At 53.0% G+C, this 18,618-nt stretch overlaps 1 protein-coding gene across 1 annotated transcript; it reads right to left on the bottom strand.

The window, feature by feature from the left end:
• Positions 1–65: 65 nt before the first annotated feature.
• LOC122388031 (sodium-coupled monocarboxylate transporter 1-like) lies at positions 66–17,637 on the bottom strand. The gene is made up of 10 exons (XM_043378778.1): positions 16,985–17,637; positions 6,703–6,836; positions 6,213–6,401; positions 5,805–5,959; positions 4,189–4,329; positions 3,452–3,762; positions 2,396–2,550; positions 1,588–1,853; positions 1,228–1,328; positions 66–895 (listed from the first exon to the last, which is right to left on the bottom strand). Exons 1-10 carry the CDS (start codon positions 17,217–17,219, stop codon positions 525–527), a joined length of 2,058 nt encoding a protein of 685 aa, XP_043234713.1. The 5' UTR covers positions 17,220–17,637; the 3' UTR covers positions 66–524.
• Positions 17,638–18,618: the final 981 nt, after the last annotated feature.

Genomic DNA, 18,618 nt, shown 5'->3' on the forward strand with positions numbered 1-18,618 from the left:
GAGTCAGCATAAATATGCATTATGCATGCATTATGCATGCCTTTGTGGTTGCAGACACAGAAATACGTTTTCACTTGCACTATATAGGCATGTTTATTGTGTATTGTACCTACAACACAAGTCACAGTTGACATAAAGCATGCCCATTCGGCATTCGTTACCTACTCAATTCATAAATGAACTTATAGGATAGGCGTAATGTATTGCGTAGGTAAATGTAGCGCCGGGCGTGAACACCACACCTACATGATGATACCCTATACCTCTTGATGCCCTACGATGCACGATAAAATGCATAAATGCACATACGTTTTCATGGACAATAAATGGACAATGGCATGTCTGGACAAAATACATGGATCTTGTCGGTACCGCACATTACACACAAAGATGTCGCTGCGCTTACGATAAAAATCTACCTCAGTACCTAAGTACATATAGTCATATAAGCACCTTCCTTCAAGTTTCTTATAACAACTCATTTCATATACCACATTGGACGCCTAAGAAACTAAAGCGTTTCGCTACACTGATGACGTGGCAATTGTTTCGTCGGTTTTGTGCTGCTCCAGATGACCCACTGGCGGATTGGGATCTTCGTAGACTTGTTGAACGTCGTCAATCTCTGCTGCTACTGCTGGAGGGTTAGGGTCTTCATAAATCTCCTGAACAGCACCCACCTCCGACGGCCCTGCCGGCGGGTTCGGATCCTCGTAAACCTGTTGGATGGCGGGCGTTTTCATGTTGTTCATCTCGATGTTGGCGGCGATGGCCGTTTCCTGGGGTTGATTCAGCAGCCCCTGATCTGTGTAGGACGCCATCTTACTTTTCGAGACGAACCGAGTGACCAGCGGGCTGATGGTGTCCTGGCGCAGATGAGACGTGCGCCGACATCCTGCAACATACGGTGCAGGCGTAATGTAGCCAGCATGAATGTCAGTTTCTGGAGAAAGGTGTTCTGTGGGCGCTAACTTGATCCAGGTGCGGCTGTATTAACTCTTCAACGCCCTGAGAGTCGGTATGCCCATACTATTAGTTATGAAATCGGACATTTTTTATGTAAGGTCAGCAATGCAATGGTGCCTATTGCGTTGCAAGTCTTGAGAAAATGGCGTCCGCGGTTTCCTGTAAAATGCTACTAAAGGAATACCCAAGCTCTGTCGATCGCTACGGGCAATACACGTTATGTAAACCAGATTCGTCGTTCGGAAGTCACTTCTGGCTCACCTGGCAGCAGGGAGGTACAGATGCCAACCAGAACGGTGACGACCGTGGCCAGCAGGCTGATAAGCAGGAATGACAGCGAGTACCAGCTGTCCAGCGGCGACCTGCAACGCAATGTGGCCGGTCAGTTTTGGTTACGATATAGCATTGGGAGGCTCGTCCTGTGCGCCGTTACACTTGCACATATTTGCGCTGAAATGAACGGTAAAATGTTGATTATAAGGTAATTCAGAACGATGCGTCTACTTTATCGTGTCGTGGGGTCGAGTTCGAAATTCGAATCATGCCCGAGGTCGTAGTTTCTTGTTCATTCAGCCCCCTCCCCCATCTTAGCACGGTTCCCAGCGTCCCATGCAGGCCCACCTGTGACCGATGTAGTCGGTCGGACGATGTGCTCCGGTCTCAGCCCCGCTGCTGATGTTGTAGCCGGTGCCGTTCGCGGTGCTGTCGGCCGCAGCGGCCAGCTGTATGTAGGTTCTGTAGGCCCCGCTGGTGACGTTCGTCGGTCCGAGGCAGCTGCTGTCGTTGGTGGGTACCGACAGCAGCTCGGCGTCGGGTACGGTGAACAGGGAGCCGACGGCCGTCCACAGCGCGAGGATCAGACCGAACAGGTAGCCGGTCACGGCGCCCTGGAGATACACGGCGCGTCATGTACGGAGAAATGGCACCGAGTTTCGTCTGGTAACTGTTGACGCCTCCAGGCACGTCGCCATGAGGGTGAAATGAATGCAAATTCATTCATAATGGAAGTGTCAAGTGCCCTGGCAAAGAAGCATGTGAGTCACAGACTCACAGCGTGATAAGCAACAGGAAACTGTAGACGAAAGACGCCTTGGTGTGCAGTTCACAGACACTGATCAAACATCAGGCATGTTCATGTTCAGACATCATTGCTAGACAAACATCGGGTGCATTGCAACAACTCCGTCTAGGAGTTCAGATTAGGACTGAACTAGTTATGGAAGGCAGGTCAAAACCAACAACCATTAACCAGTCATTCAGGTATTCATGAGCGTGAAGGGCGACAGGCGCACGCCCGAGATAGATTGAAGGCGACACCAGAGCCATGCGCTCGATATTCGAACCACGAACGGCACAGGAAGTGACTAAAACACGCCCGTTATCTCAATATATCGTATTTCAGTGACCTGATAGTGCGCACAATACCAACCTGAGCGCTGGAGAAGGGCACCAGCATGCCGAGGATGAACAGGCCGAGGACGGGCCCGGCCGCTGCGCCGTAGACGGCCACCCAGGTCTGCAGGAGGCCCCCCTGGGCGCCCGTGACGGCAGCCAGACACAGTGCGCCGATCCCGAGTAGCACGGCTGGTGGGAAGAGGGGGGGGGGCGCAGCTAGGGTTAGATGACGTCTGCTAGAGAGCTAGCTACCAGACACAGGGCGCCGATCCCCAGCAGCACGGCTGGTGGGGAGAACACGGGTAGGGGGTTAGATGGTGTCCATTGGAGATCCTTGGCAGTAGTAGGATGAGGAGGCAGTTCGAGTCAGGACTCGGGAGGCCAGACTTGCATGTTGGTTCGAGAACATTGTTCGTCGTCCTGCGTGCATTTCGCTAAAACACCCAACGGTGACCTTGAATTATGAACAATAGAATATTGAAATCTGAGCTATAATTGTTTACGTTAATGAGCGTTAACATAAATCGTTTATACAACACTGTTCGCAAGGGGAGTCTTACATAAGGGCTAAGTGACACCCCACAGCTGCCCTATCCGCGCATGTCCTCGGCAATATATATGTCTATGGCATTACATGTCATGTTGGATATCTGACGCTGCTCGTCGACGTTTTGCGAGATGCTGTTTAGATTTTACTGCCATTCGCCTCAATGGCCGGTCATCCGACTGCTTACAGACGGATGCTTAAATGTGCTTATGGATGTTCTGATCGTGTTGCACTGAATATCTGAAGAGGGATCGTAGGTCGATCGATGTAGTCGTGCGCCAGAAACTGACCTCATCTGGGGTCATGTTCACTGACATATGCTGGAAAACTGCTCTCGTATATGCTATCATAAAAAATGCGCCTTTGGGGTTACGGAGTTTTACCAAAACTTTGGAGCCCGACATTCTCATAAGTCATACGCCATGGAAACTCCATGAGCAAGGTGAACTGGGCTTGTGGTGTCGTACATCTTTCACACATATGCATGAACAATAATCACGTTCCCAACCGGCGCGGGGCGGGGTGTACGGTCAGCCAACTCACTGATGAGCCGGACGGCGCGGTGTCGCCACTCGTGGCGCACCCGGTCCGACGCCAGCTGGTCCCAGATGACAGCAGCCTGCGCGGCCAGCTGGGTGGGACCAGCGGCCAGCGCGCCGCCCAGCAGCGCGGCCAGCAGCAGGCCGGCCAGCCCGGGCAGGTAGCTCAGCCGGCGGCCGGCCCAGCGCAGCAGCAGCCCGTCGGCCGGCCAGTCGGCCGGCCAGCAGCCGGCCCAGCTGGCCAGCAGCGCCAGCGCGGCCAGCACGCACAGCGCCGTCATGCCCAGCATCAGCGACACGGAAACCAGCAGCGTGCTGCCGGCAGCAGAGCGGGGCGGTCAGCGGGCTGTCACAGCGAGAGGTGAACGGCCGAGTATCATAGCGAGAAGCGTGGACTTACAAAGCGAGAGGGTGCACGAGCTTCGGTTAGGGACCTGTCCATCGAGAATGCAATCACTGGATGCACGGCGAATGAATGCTTCAGGGTCATCCTTGAGCCGGGATGTCCCAACAAGACTTGGACGGGGATTACAAGCGATGCTTAATCAATTGTTGCCAATGAGCTTCTGACCGATAGCGTTTTGTTGAAAACAGCGCCGAGCTTACTGACAACTTCATAGGCACTACCGTTTCTTCATCAGCTTTGAAGAGTTGGCAGTTTCTGCTCACTGCAGTCTATCTCGGAAGTCGCAGAAAAATCATGTTATACTGCACTGTCATTCGACCGGATGTGCCACTCACGTCCTAGTCCTCTGCACGGTCCTCAGACTGGAGTACTGCTGCAGCATCTCCGGGTTCACCACGAACCAGTGCGTCCACATCATCGTGCCACCGACCAACACGTTCAGCACGTTGTACCGCTCGAACGGGTTGAAGGAGAAGCTGGAAACGCGAGAACTCGAGTCAAAGATTGAACCCTGATTGAAGGACATGACGACATTGTGCACCTCAATTGCGTCATTTCAACGTGATAAGTACGGACAATCAAGTTACACTCCACGGTTACAACCCCAACCGTTAAAACTGATAGCAGTTATCCGCCTTAACCCGCGACCGCCTGGGGGGGGGTCGGATCCGACCCCCTCCGTTTTTCTTGAATAACTCATGAACCGCTTACGCTATCAACTTGAAACCTAGCATACCTTCTCCTCCATCAATTTGACGTCTCCTGTGTAATTTTTAAGAAAATTTATATAAAACTTTTTGAGATATATTGATTTTGGTAATGTAACTACATGGCGTGCGTTTTCAATCAAAAAGTGGTAAATGTTTAAAAAATCGCCAAAATCAAGGTTTAAAGCAAATTGCAAATTAAGGACATGAATAGACGCAGCTCAACGAGTTCTCTAAAATGGCTATCTCGGATTTTCCAAAAAAGGCTTTTTTCACCCCTAGAAATTCAAAAAACTATATTTTTTTTAAAAACAGCTGATAAAATCCAAAATTTTGAGAATTAAAAAAAACGGAATAGATGTTATAGAGCTCTATTAGAATATTAGATGTCCCAAATTTCAACTTCCTTTCTTGATTTTTGACCCTCAAATTGTAAAAAATAGCTCCAACATGCATAGGGCATGGTGACGTCATAAGCATTTTCGTGAATTAGAGGCACTTCTGAACATCGCATGTAAAACAAATGGCACCACTAGATTCCTGGGACAAAGCTTGTCTAGAAAAGTGCATTTTTATGTCAAAAATAAAAAGTTGAAAAATTGACTTTTTTCTTAGCCCTTGTTTAGTTATGTATGGTATAAACGATTTTTATGCTTTCAATGCACACTTATCACCAGCACATTGACTTGGGGTCACATATAACCATTATCATCGGATTCGCCGTGAAAAATAAGCCATAAATCATGTGTCTCACGCCCATGTAGCAGAAAGTGAAAACCGTGACCTTTCGTGACCTGACCTGACCTTGACCCGTACTTAGTATGACCCCTATACGCACATGGTACCTTCGCTAGATATTTGAGGTCGTTTTTGGTGAGTTTCGAGCAGCAGCTATCGATTCCGCTGTCCGTAAGCCTAATCATGCAAAACCCCAGAATTTTACCTTTGACCTGATCTTGACCAGAAAGTTGACCTCAATCTTGAAATCTTAAGAGTGTTTTGGGAAGGTCTCGTAGAGACCTTTCGAACCCCGCCTCGCGGGGCTCGATACGACCATTGGTTCTCGAGATAACAGGGGGGGGGGTTGGATCCGACCCCCCCCCGGCTGTCGTGGGTACGGAAATAGCCCAGGCGGTGCCGGGTTAATGTAACCGTGCTAGACGACCATAATAGACCTCATTTAGTTATCTAAAACCCTCCTACCTGCCGTTTGGTTAAAAAATCAAAATATCTGACGACCTTACCGCAGGACGTCCAGCCTTCCCTGGTGTCCGCTGATGTTCAGCAGGTTCTTGAGTCCGCCGACGCTGACGGCGCCCTGTATCGACACCGCTGCCAGTCCGATAAACGTCACAGCAAAGTGGATGCTGTCCGCAAACAGTCTGTCCTCGGGCACAGCCTAGACAGAAACGAAATGCAAATTACACAGTGGTTTCACAGATTATAAAGGCCTGCGATGGCCATGCAAGACATTCAGTTGATCTTCATGATCGGTAATGTTTTTCTTCCTTTATCAAACCGTTACCATCTATGTCATGTTAGCAGCTCCCGCCGTCAGCATTCGGGTATACAATATCAACGTGAACATTTAGCATATAATGTGCGACCTCCCGTCTCTAGTTTTCACCCTCCCCGTTCAGAGCACATCTCACCATAGCAGCGTACGTGATGCCGATGGCTGCCGAGATGAGCAGCGCCGGAGTGCGGGTCAGGCCGGTGATGGCTGAGGTGACGATGGTGGCCGCCTGGAGGAGTACCGAGACGTGTACCACCGTCTGTAGCAGGGCCGCGACCGAGCCGACCGCGGGGCTGAGACGGTCGCCGTACCGCAGGCACAAGTACTGAGGGTGGGAGAAAGTGTCAGCTGAGAATGTGAAGCGTGGTAATGTGACCCTGTAGTGTGGCAGGACTGGCTTGCTTCTGAGTCCTGAAATTAACTTCAGGTATTATTTATAACATGTCCTGAAAGTCTTACGTATGGATCGATACCAATATCTAAAAGATAAACACACAAACGTCGCTTCCAAAGACATGGTGCCTTTGTTCTGATGTCGAATATTGGAACCTCGGTCAGGCGGGGGATTTAACTGCGAACTTAATTTAATGGCTTTATGAACCAGTGCACGGAAGAGCGGAGCTCACCTCGTGTACGCTGCCGACCTGTAGCCTGTTGAGTACTGGGATGAAGATGAAGGCGACTATGGGGCCGGCCACGATGCTGCCGACGGAGGTGAGGAGCCACGTGGCGCCGTACTGGGCAACCTCGGCTGTCACACCTGCGGGGGTCCAGGGACGAAGAGATGTCAGTAGATGTGGAAGGCAGGAATTATATAACTCTGGCAGACATGGTGACAAGTCTGTGCAGTAGGTAGATGGCCGGTATCAGAATGTCTATTATGTTTAGATTCCCTACCAGACATTGCCTCGATGCGTGTTAGAACTGTCAATTTAGTTGTCTTTTCGCCCGCTTGTGTCGGCTCGGCCGCCCGTATTTCTCCTCGGCCGACGCGCGGCCGCTGTATTGCGGCACAGCATCTCTCGCCGGAGCGGGGCTGTGCGGCGCGGACTCGTGCAGTGATTGGTCGGCTGCTGACCACGTGATTGTGAGGTGAGGTCGGGTGAGGGCGCGCCGGCGGAGGGCAGTCGGGCAATGTCTGTTGTCGCGGCTGGTGCGTTGGGACCTCGAATGTTATATGCGTTTGCTGGGGACGTCGGCAGACTCGTCTGAGAGGCTTGCTGTCGGCTTACTCGGCGACGCATATACATTCGAGGATCTAAATCTGGGACTGAGTCTGTCCGGCTCGTTCCTCATTCGCTTTTTGGCCCCAACCACCGATATCACAGCGCCGTGAATATGTAAGCCTTACTAGTCTGAGCGGCCTGTTCGGCGAGCATATTCACGGAGCTGTTCATAACATTTGAGCGTGCCTTGGAAAGGTCGCTATTCCACACGGCTGTCAGCCTATTCAAGGGCGGTATTTTCTTGGGGTTCCTCGAGCGTCTCTCGAGATTCACTAGTATATATTTACGCCAGTTGCGATTGGTCGCTGTTTATATAGAGTCCCTCAATAGCCGGTGTTTTTGGCAAGTGGTCATCTTGTTTATCTGGGTTTGTTGACAAAAAATACATCCGCCTGGTGTATTCATACCTTCTTTAACCCTCGCCCGCACATGGGGGGGGGGGGGTGGTTGCCACCCCCCCCCCAGGCAGTCTTTCTGCTCTGCACTCAACATTTTTAGAGCTAGAAGGCTGATTTTTCGTATAGCTGCTCGTCTATCCTTTCTTGATGTCCACTGAAAATTTCAAGTTTCTGTGATTTTTGGTTTCGGAGATATGACCTTGTTTTTCAGGTCATGTCATGACCCAAATGGCCAATTCTCAACATCTTGCGTTTGCCATGGGCCTTGTGAGCTTTTGACACCCTGATTTCGGCCTTTTTTGCCAGTCTTACCTCCCACCTATCATGGAACATGTTGTTCGACGATGTACAGGGGTCAAGGTCAGGGTCAAGGTCAACCTAGGTCATCTAAGATAATTGCGTTTTAGGCAAGCTGAATTTACTTTTTGTGAAGTTTTTTGACTGCATTTTTGGTAAAAGCTTCTCAGATCATGATTTCATGTGATATGGACCCAAAAACAATCGGTGCACACATCAGTATACACACAGACACACACAGACATACAAACACATATAATTGACCTTGACCTAACTTGACCTGAAATGACCTCAGCAGCAAAATTCTGGTCGGATAGTGTGACAAAGAGGTTCTAGCTGGCTTGGCACCAGAAAACAGCATCGTCGTCGGTATTTGATAAGCAGCGCACTTGATATCCAACGGTGACCCAAAACAGCAACATTTTTTAGTTTGACCTGACCTGGAAGGTCAATGACTGACCTGAGAAGGTAAAACTGGGTATCATTGGATTCGTCTCTTCCCAAAGAATCTTTTTGGTCTTTACTGCTAAGCTCTATCTCCAACAGGAACGAAATGGCGCGGGGGGGTGGCAACCACCCCCCCCCCCCCATGTGCGTTCTAGGATGGGAAAATGGCATGTGCGGGCGAGGGTTAACTTGGAATCGCAACATAGTCCACCGGGGCCGGATCATTTATTCAGTGGAGGACACAGTCCCCAAGGCTACCGGTATTAAATTTTGTTAAATTTTGTTAAGTCCACTGGGTAAATTGATAGTTTGTTTTTGAACATACAGTCCACTTTGTACTTTGATTTAGTTCCCATTTCACTCAAACATGGAGGAGCTACTGGCTGCTAGGTCGCGTCTGCGCACAAAGGCTACTAAAGCGTGCAACGATCTCCGAGCCTACAGGGAGGGAGATCGGAAAGCGCTAGACCCGGACCAACTTGCCCTAAAACTCCACCATGTGGAGAAGATCCAAACTGAGTTGCAGGGCTTGCAGGTCCAGCTGGACAAACAGGGTCAAGCCGACGAGACGAATCATGTCCAGACTCTGGAGGATGAGGCCTTCCTCGGTTCTCGCCTCCTGGCTCGCCTCGAGAGAGCTGAAGAAGCTCAATCCAGGGCCTCTGAGTCACTGAACACAGCTGGTAGCGCCGATTTGAAAACATCCCTCTCCGTAAAAATTCCCACTTTCAACGGTGAGGTGATGAAATGGCCTGAGTTTTGGGAACTCTTTTCTATTTCTGTACACAACAACCAGTGCTATGCCAACGTGCAGAAATTCGTGGTCTTAAAGTCTCATCTTGCCGGAGCGGCACTGAGGGCCATCCAGGGCATCCCAGTCACGGGTGACGGGTACGTGCAGGCGGTGTCGGCTCTCAAGGAGCGATTCGAGCTCGAGGATGTGCGGAGAGAGACTCTCCTGAGGGAGCTGCTCAACATGCCCTCAGTTCGCCAGGGCGACTTGAAAGCCATGCGATCGTTCATCGATCACTTGTCCGCTCATACAAGAGCTCTCTGCACTCTCGGAGTATCCTCTGAGAGTCTGTCCAGCCTGCTGCTGCCCATGGCAAAGGAAAAGATTCCTGAAGACTGGCGCCTGGAGTGGGCCCGGCGAGTGACTGACAGATTTGAAGATTTTCTCACTTTTCTAAACAACGAAATTCGCATCAGAGAGTCCGCCAAGGGTGCAGTGCACCATCGACCGTCTGTTGATCCACCGGCGACCCTCTCGGTGACCACCAGTTTAAATGCCCAGCGTGAGACCCACAAAACCAGCTCACGTAACCCACAGAGGGTGTTCCAGTGTCCATGCGGGCAAGGTCACCGTAGGCTCGACCACTGCCCGAGCTTTCTGAAAATGGCCGTAGGCGATCGCTGGAAGATTGCCAAATCCAGGAGAGCCTGCTTCAGATGTCTGGACACTGGTCACTTGGCCAGGCGGTGTCAAGGCAGTCTGTGCGCTGAGTGTGGCCGCCCGCACCATTCGCTGCTACACAACGCAGAGTTTGTGTCACCGCGCTCGGCGTCTGCCGGCTCTGAGCTGCGTCCAGGCGCTGAACCGTTCTCGCCTCCTGGAAACCCGGCTTCGGCTTCGGGCTCTGGTGCGGTCACTCAGACGCACAAGGTTCAGCCGCCCAGCCACCACCGGTACAATGTGAGTTCCACTGATGGGAGCTTTCTCCAGACTGCTGTTGTCATGGCTACAGGTCCCCACGGCCAGCAGACAGCGGCTCGTGTTCTCATTGATGGAGGATCGGACGCCTCCTATATCAGGCGCTCTCTGGCGCAAGAATTGGGACTTCCTGTGACAGGCTCCGGTACCTTTGCCTGCCTCGGGTTCCAGGAGAAGGCCGAGCATCCCCGCACCTACGACCAGGTCCAGGTCAAACTCGAGAGCCGTTTCGGTGGCTCGTCCGTCACACTGGATATGTGGAGCACAGACTTGCTGTGCTCGCCGCTCCCGTCTGCTAAACCGCCTCTGGTGCCTTCCGAGATCCGGATGGCTGATGATTTCCAGGGTGGGAAAGTGGACATACTCATAGGAACTGATAACATGTATCAGGTTGTCCTGTGGGACCAGAGGGAGCTGGCTGATGGGCTGAGAGCCATTGAGACCATTTTCGGCTACGTCTTGCACGGATGCTACGGCAGAGACCCGGGCGGTCAGCGCTCACGCCAGTGCTTTCATAGTCGGCAGGTCCAGTGCATGTGGGACCTCGACTCCATTGGCATCCGAGATACGGAGCTGATCGACTCTAACTCCTTCCCTCTGCCGACATGGAGCGAGAGTGAGAGACGGTACGAGATGCCCCTGATCTGGACTTCTGATGAGAGACCGGTATCCAATCGCAGCTCGACATGGGTGAGAACCTGTCGCATGACTGAGCGGTTAAGCCCCGGCAAGGCCGACAAGTATGACGAGCAGATCCAGCAGATGCTGAAGGATTCTGTGGTTGAGCCCTGTGAACAGGAGTGCCCTGTCCAGCCGCCAGATGCCCCGACTCTGGGGTGCGCTGACCCCCAGATCAGAGAGTTCTACCTCCCTCATCACGGGATCTTTCGAAAGGACAAGCTCCGCATTGTCTTTGACGGTTCCGCGACTGATGGCATCGGACGGAGTCTCAATGACTACCTGGATGCGGGAGATAATCTTTTGGCAAAGCTCCCTTCTGTCGTTCTCAACTTTCGCTCTGGAAAGGTCGGCTGCCAGGCTGATATCAAGGCCGCCTTTCATCAGGTATCTGTGAGCGCCCAAGATCGACAGTACCTCCAGTTCTTCTGGCGGGGAATGCGGCTGAGATTTGCTCGTGCCCCTTTCGGTCTGGCGTGCTCGCCGTTCATGCTGCTGAGGACCATAAACGTGCACCTGAGCAAGTACACTGACTCTGACGGGCAGCTTTGTACCTTGCTTCAGGCCGGCAGCTACATGGACGATCTTTGCCTTCCTTTTGAGAGCCGACAGGCGGCTGAGCAGGGCATCTCTCGAACTCAGAATATTTTCTCTGAGGCCAACATGGTTCTCCACAAGGTGCGAGTCACTGGAGATGAGGCTCCCGAGGCATCAGTTCTTGGCTTGATCTGGGACACGAAATCCGACAAGCTTGCAGTACGGGTTCCAGAGTTCCCCTGTCCCTCAACAAGGAGAGAACTGCTATCGGCCGTGGCCAAAACCTTTGACCCACTGGGACTGCTTACACCCTGGCTGATCTGGGGAAAGATACTTTTCCAGCGCACTTGGCGAGATGCCGCTGGCAGCCAGTGGGACGACCCCCTCGGCGATGGCCTGCAGGCCGATGTGCAGACTTGGTGGGAAAACGCTTCCAATCAGTCGGTGTCCTTTCCTAGACAGCTGACAATGGGAGGCAAGGGCCTCGACATGGTCTTCCACGTCTTCTGCGATGCCTCTGAAAACGCGTACTGTGCCGTCATCTATCTGGTGATGGGAGAAGAGGCCAAGCTGGTTATTGCCAAAGGCCGGCTAGCCCCACTGGCTCCAACTTTGACGATACCAAGACTGGAGCTTATGGCCGCTCTCTGCGGTGCCCGACTTATGAGTTTTGTCTCGCGGTCGCTGACGCTTACCAAAGCCACAGTTTTCTTCTGGACGGATTCTACCGATGTACTCCACTGGATCCGTAATCGAAAGCGGCGAAAACTGTTCGTCCACAACAGAGTCACAGAGATTTTGAAGCTGTCCGAGTCCACTCAGTGGCACCATGTCAAAGGAACGGAGAACCCCGCCGATCTCGGAACTCGAGGGATGCGTCTGTCGACTCTACTCGAGTGCCGCCCATGGTGGGAAGGTCCGGATCTGCTGTGTGAGGAGCGGCCCCCTGAAACCTCAGAGGAGATTCCAGTGCTCTCCGAAAGGGCTGAGCAGGAGGATAGGCCAGAGGGCCGTCCTCGTTCTGAGACTTCCCCAAAGGTGACTCTTCAGGCTCAACGTACGGACTCGCGTCTCTTTGACATCACTGAGTCATCATCGCTGAAACACGTTGTGAACAAAACCGCTTGGGTCTGCCGTTTCATTCACAACTCTCGGCAACCAAAGGCTGATCGCCGGTCAGGTCCTCTCACGCCTGAGGAGCGTCAAGAGGCACTGCTCTACTGGGTTCGCGAGGCTCAGGCCCGGGCATATAGCCGTGAACTCAGCGCTTTGAGCTACGGTAACGCCCTGCCGAAGGACTCGTCGATCGAGAAACTTCGGCCGCGGCTGACCGACGGCAATGTTCTGTGTGCCGTGCCGAGAACCAACGAGCTGCCTCTTCCCATTCTACCCGAGTTTGCCCACATTACCACTTTGATCATCGATGAGGCACATCGCAGGAGCTTTCACCAGGGCACTAGGGCGACTCTGGCACTTCTATCGGCGGAATACTTGGTCCGTCGACGAAGTGTCAATCGGGTAGTCGGCACATGTCGAAGGTGCAGGCGCTATCGAGGCGCTAGCTATCGCTCAGCAGATGGTAGCTTGCCGTCCTTTAGAGCAGAGCCCAGTCGCGCCTTCTCAAAGGTTGGCTTGGATTTCTTCGGGCCTCTGGTCACTAGCGCAGGTTCAAAAACCTGGGTGCTCCTGATCACTTGCGCAACTTCCAGGGCCGTACATTTAGAGCTCGTTAAATCTCAAAGCACTGACGAGGTGAAACTGGCGCTCAGGCGTTTTTTCGCTCTTCGTGGCACGCCTTCCCTCATTTTTAGCGACAACGCCAAGACATTTCACGCTCTTTTACATCACATTCCCCGATACGTCAAATGGAGTTTCATTCCCGAGGCTGCCCCATGGTGGGGAGGTTTTTGGGAACGCCTCGTGGGACTGACGAAAAAGTGTCTCAAAATCACTCTTCATATGTGCAATCTTTCCCACGACGAGCTTGCCGCTACTCTGTATGAGCTCTCCTTCCATCTGAATGTTAGGCCTCTCACCACCGTGGATGGGGAACTCATTTCACCCGCACATCTACTGTTTGGAGTGACCTCAATCAGAGGAGTGCTCTTCCCACCGGCTCAGTATTGTGACAGCCTTACTCGTGCCTGGCGGCACCAGCGGCGTGTCAGTGAGCACTTAGTACGCAGATGGACGGCCGAATACGTTGCCACGCTTAGGTGTTGGACGGTCTCGCCTCGTGGTCGCCCCGGACGGCTCCCCGCCGTGGGTGACGTCGTCTTGGTCCATGGCGAAGGACCGCGAGGACATTGGCCGCTGGCGCGGGTCATTTCACTGATCCCAGGCTTGGATGGTCAGCCCCGAGCAGCTCACATTTTCATGAGGGGCGTGAAAACACGCCGACCTGTAAATAAACTCTACCGTCTGGAGGCGGTGCCCTGAAGAAGCCCGAGTGGGTTCATGAAGCTGGTGTAGTAGAGTTAAGCTAGGTTAAGACTAAGTGAATAGGAGGGGACTTGTGGCAGCAAAAATTCAGTCTGACGACTGAGTCTGTGTGCCATTTGGCAGTGGCCCTGTTTGCCCGTGTCATATTTTGCTGTCTGACCATAATTTATGTGTACTTACGGATGTTTGTTTATTCCTTCAGTTGGTCGTCAGCTCATCGGCCGCTCAGCATGGACGTGCTCGAGGTCAGCGACCCAGAGGCACACCGATGGCTCTCGCGGCACCTCCGACGCTCGGCGCCCCCGCTGCACCTCCTAATAGGAGACTCGGTGGCGCGGGATGCCGGCCTGAGATCCAGACTCGGCCGGCACCAGTTCCTCAACCTGGCGAGAGGCGGCGCAACATGGGCTTCAACTGCCGATGAGCTCCACGCCATCCTGGACCGCTGGACGTCGGAGGCGGAGAGACGGGGGAGGCGGCTGGGCGAGGTGGTCGTTTGGCTCTCTGGCAACGACGTGTACAGCCGATTAACCAGACTCGCCAACTTCAGCGAAGAGACCCTGTCTGACTCGGGCCGGCTCGCCAGGGGCGTCTGTCGACACCTACAGAGCCTGGCCCGGGTGACAGTGCTCGGCCCGCTGCCCCGGCCGTCGGGTGAGGTGCACGGCGGCAGGTGGGAGACGACGGCCGCCTACCACCTCGAGAGGCGCCTCAAGCACTGCCTGCCGCCCAGCGTGCGCCTGATCCCGCTGGGCCGCCAGCTGCTGCGTCGATCTGGCAGACGCCATTGCGTCGTCCCCGCGTGCGCCTCCTACTTCCGGAGTGATGGCGTGCACCTGTCGGCCGAAGGGTACGGCCGGGTGGCCGACGCCCTTCAGCTGCCCATCTGGCTGGCCGTGACGGCGGCCTTCCCGGACCGCTGAGCAGTGAGTTGTGAGTGAGCGCGCCGGTGCGAGAAGTGGACTTTAGTTATGAAAATGGGGTAAGCCCCATTTTGGTGGGGAGTATGTTAGAACTGTCAATTTAGTTGTCTTTTCGCCCGCTTGTGTCGGCTCGGCCGCCCGTATTTCTCCTCGGCCGACGCGCGGCCGCTGTATTGCGGCACAGCATCTCTCGCCGGAGCGGGGCTGTGCGGCGCGGACTCGTGCAGTGATTGGTCGGCTGCTGACCACGTGATTGTGAGGTGAGGTCGGGTGAGGGCGCGCCGGCGGAGGGCAGTCGGGCAATGTCTGTTGTCGCGGCTGGTGCGTTGGGACCTCGAATGTTATATGCGTTTGCTGGGGACGTCGGCAGACTCGTCTGAGAGGCTTGCTGTCGGCTTACTCGGCGACGCATATACATTCGAGGATCTAAATCTGGGACTGAGTCTGTCCGGCTCGTTCCTCATTCGCTTTTTGGCCCCAACCACCGATATCACAGCGCCGTGAATATGTAAGCCTTACTAGTCTGAGCGGCCTGTTCGGCGAGCATATTCACGGAGCTGTTCATAACATTTGAGCGTGCCTTGGAAAGGTCGCTATTCCACACGGCTGTCAGCCTATTCAAGGGCGGTATTTTCTTGGGGTTCCTCGAGCGTCTCTCGAGATTCACTAGTATATATTTACGCCAGTTGCGATTGGTCGCTGTTTATATAGAGTCCCTCAATAGCCGGTGTTTTTGGCAAGTGGTCATCTTGTTTGTCTGGGTTTGTTGACAAAAAATACATCCGCCTGGTGTATTCATACCTTCTTTAACTTGGAATCGCAACAATGCGTCGATCTAACTCTGCGAAAGTAAGTGCCGCTTCATTACTGTTCAGTTATGTAGTTCAATGTCCTCGGTCTTATGCTTCCCATGCACAGTTTGGAGCTAATACATGGACGATGACATGTCATCGTCAGTTTTTTTTTCAGGTATATGCACTGGCTGCACGTGCGACATCAGCTGCTTCGGGACGCGAACAGCTGATGTCTCTGATACATATTGGCGTCCACGATTCCGTTCAAACCGGTTTCAGCCAGATTCCAGCCTTGTCTAACCGGGCACCATCACTACAGACCGGAGCGTTGCTGACCAGATACATCCAGACCACCAGGATGACGTACAGTCGGTCTGGATGTCGGCCCTCGGCAATGGCATCTCCCTCGCGACATACTTTGTCGGCCTTTCGGAAAGATGATTTCCTGCTCTGCAGAAGAAAGTGCAATTTATTCTTCTACGTCACTGGCAGAAACGGGTCATAACTTCAGGACGAAAAAAAATTCGATGAGATGAACCTTCAGGCTTCAGTTCTGACTTTCTCACTTGGTGCGTTAGATTTAAATACAACATTTTTGCTAGGTCGGACCCTGTATCCACTTCCTGCAGATCGTCTAGTAAAATTGCACATGTTCTGTCGTGATCCAAAAGCAAGCTAACGAAGTTGATAGTATGAGTTAGCATCCGGCTACAAACGTTTCCACGTTAAAACACGGCTGTGTTTTCAGCGTAGTAGCATGGTGCGCCGTATTCCCGAGGGCACGCTGAACATCCTTGAGCTCGCCGCGGACGGACGGGGCCGTGGGCCGGACGCTCGACCTGTGCAGACGCTGACAGCTGCCGCCCGATCAGCCGACACATATGTATGACCACAAGCCACCGGAGACGGAATGGGCTGCATCAATGCATAGACGATACAGCGGTGGGCCGGCGAACTGCGGAGTAGCCGACCGCGTGCTGGGCTGGCTGAGAGAATCTCATGGTAACGTTTTTTTTCGATGTACATAGTGTGGGTTTGCCATTTTATTTTGTTGTCCCTTCTATAACGGAAAAGATGCAGACATGGCCAGCTCTTGTTTCGAAACCCATTTCATTAGTATTCAAGGCGTGCGAGTGAACCCCAGTTGCGTGAGAAAAAGCAAGCCAGCCAGCGCACATTCGTGATTTACAGACACTTCAGGCTTCTGAAGTGTTGTCCTGGGTTGACTGACATACTACAATGCTCAGTTCGTTATTGATGAAGCTGTCTTTCCCCTTGTCACGTTATCGCCCTGGTGACCCCTTTGAAAGTTTGCGATCTGCCGCGATATCTTTCAAATGCAACGCACGTAACATAACAACAGATCGTGCGAGGCACTACGCCATCGGTTCTCCACTGTCCGCAAGTACTCTGTGCACGGTCACAACACATCCCTCAATGAACCGCGGGACTCACCTAGTGCGAACACTGCCGACATGAAGGTAGCCACTACGGAGATGGCTACCGACATTACGCTGGTATGGGCCGGAGCGTGACCGGGACTCTGACCGGGCGCCGGGCCGGGACCCGAGGTCATCAGGGTCGCCTGGGGCCAGTGGCGCCGCCGCAGGCCGCGGTGCACGCTGATACTGAGCGTCACAATCAGGTACACCGCCAGAACGGTGTCGTCGATGGCGTGAATGAGCACCATGGTGGCTGGGTCCTGACGAGTGCTATCGTCCGTTGGACGCCGCTGCAGATGGACGGGCTGTCACCGATCGCTGGCGATAATCTCTTACATCATCACACTGGAAAAGCACACAACTCTGGAGGCTTTCACAGTTCCCGACTGCTGCGGCGGGCAGCGCTCGCGACACAACCACCAGAGTACCATCAACGGGGACCCGCCGCGCCCTCGTTCCGCGTCTTCACAACACCACTCCTGGGCCACCTCCCGCGGCGCTCGCTCACAGTCACCCGACTGTCCTCAGAGGCCGGCTCGCGGCAGAGGACGCGCCTGCCACAGATCCCATCGCTGTGCACCGCCGCTCGACCAGCCCCGGCGGGCCGGCCCGCGAGGTGGCAACAGGGCCGCGACGGCTGACCCGTCTCATTATGCGGTGCCTACTGATGGGTCGAGGCTGGAGGGGCTCGTTCAGGGAAGGATGAGGCATGAGTTATAGGGGGAGTTTCAAGATATAACATTAAGCTGAAAGGGACTTATATTTATGACCGTTATGAAATGGTGACAGATTCATTTTAGAACTTGTTCATCTAAGCTGAACTTAGCAACGTACGAAATATATTGTCCATAGTTCGATCGATCGTGGTAAGGAAATTACTTTTAATGATGTTTATATCAAATCAAATGTCTTTCCAGTCAGGATGGTCCACAATGCCTTTACGGGTAGGTACTCGTATTGGCGCTATCACTGCGCCGTTACCGGTCGGAATCAGTTCTGACGACGCTCTTGCCAGCCGTTCTCCCGCGTCATTTGCTGCTTAGGAAATTGTATTGCTAAACAACTTGCTAATAATTCCTAAGATTTTAAACGTCTCGGTCTCGGAACGGAATAATATACATAGACAGCTTATTATTATCATTAGCCACACTTGGAGATCGATTGATCATTGAATGTGTTTTAATAGTGAAAAGGGATCCGAAGCTGTCAGCTCTTACAAACGAATTCACATTCACAACGATCGATCGACTTTTAAGCATGAGCTATGGTAATTATCAATGCTCACTTAGTGCATTTTCTTCACATAGATAGCTTATCTGTCAGTTATGGAAGGCTATGCGAGGTTTTCCGTTCCCGATCTGGTTCACTATCACACCCTGACGCAGGCACTTTTCGATACATTGGCGCGACGAGACGCTGGAAAGCAGTCTATTCTGTTTCGTCAGTGTCGGTATATGTGCGTGACTAGCAGTCGCGACAGGATGGGGCTGCAATTAGAGTTCTGCACGGCTGCAATTTTCCACAGCCTAGCCGCCCCGCAGCCGTGGCTCCACAGCCACAGCCGCCCACAGCCGTGGCAAACTGTGGGCAGCCAGCCGTCAGCCGGCCGTGAATACTTTAAATGAAATGCAACCAAATAGTATATAA

This window comes from Amphibalanus amphitrite, unplaced genomic scaffold (genome assembly GCF_019059575.1).
Source record: "Amphibalanus amphitrite isolate SeventyFive unplaced genomic scaffold, NRLGWU_Aamphi_draft 000306F_arrow, whole genome shotgun sequence".
NCBI lineage: Eukaryota > Metazoa > Arthropoda > Thecostraca > Balanomorpha > Balanidae > Amphibalanus > Amphibalanus amphitrite.

Coding starts and splice junctions, on each gene's coding strand:
- LOC122388031 (XM_043378778.1), bottom strand. CDS start 17,219: ATGGTGCTCATTCACGCCATCGACGACACCGTTCTGGCGGTGTACCTG. Junction 4,330..5,804: donor GGAAGGCTGGACGTCCTGCG/GTAAGGTCGTCA, acceptor TCGCGTTTCCAG/CTTCTCCTTCAACCCGTTCG. Junction 2,551..3,451: donor CCGCGCCGTCCGGCTCATCA/GTGAGTTGGCTG, acceptor TCTTCCCACCAG/CCGTGCTACTCGGGATCGGC.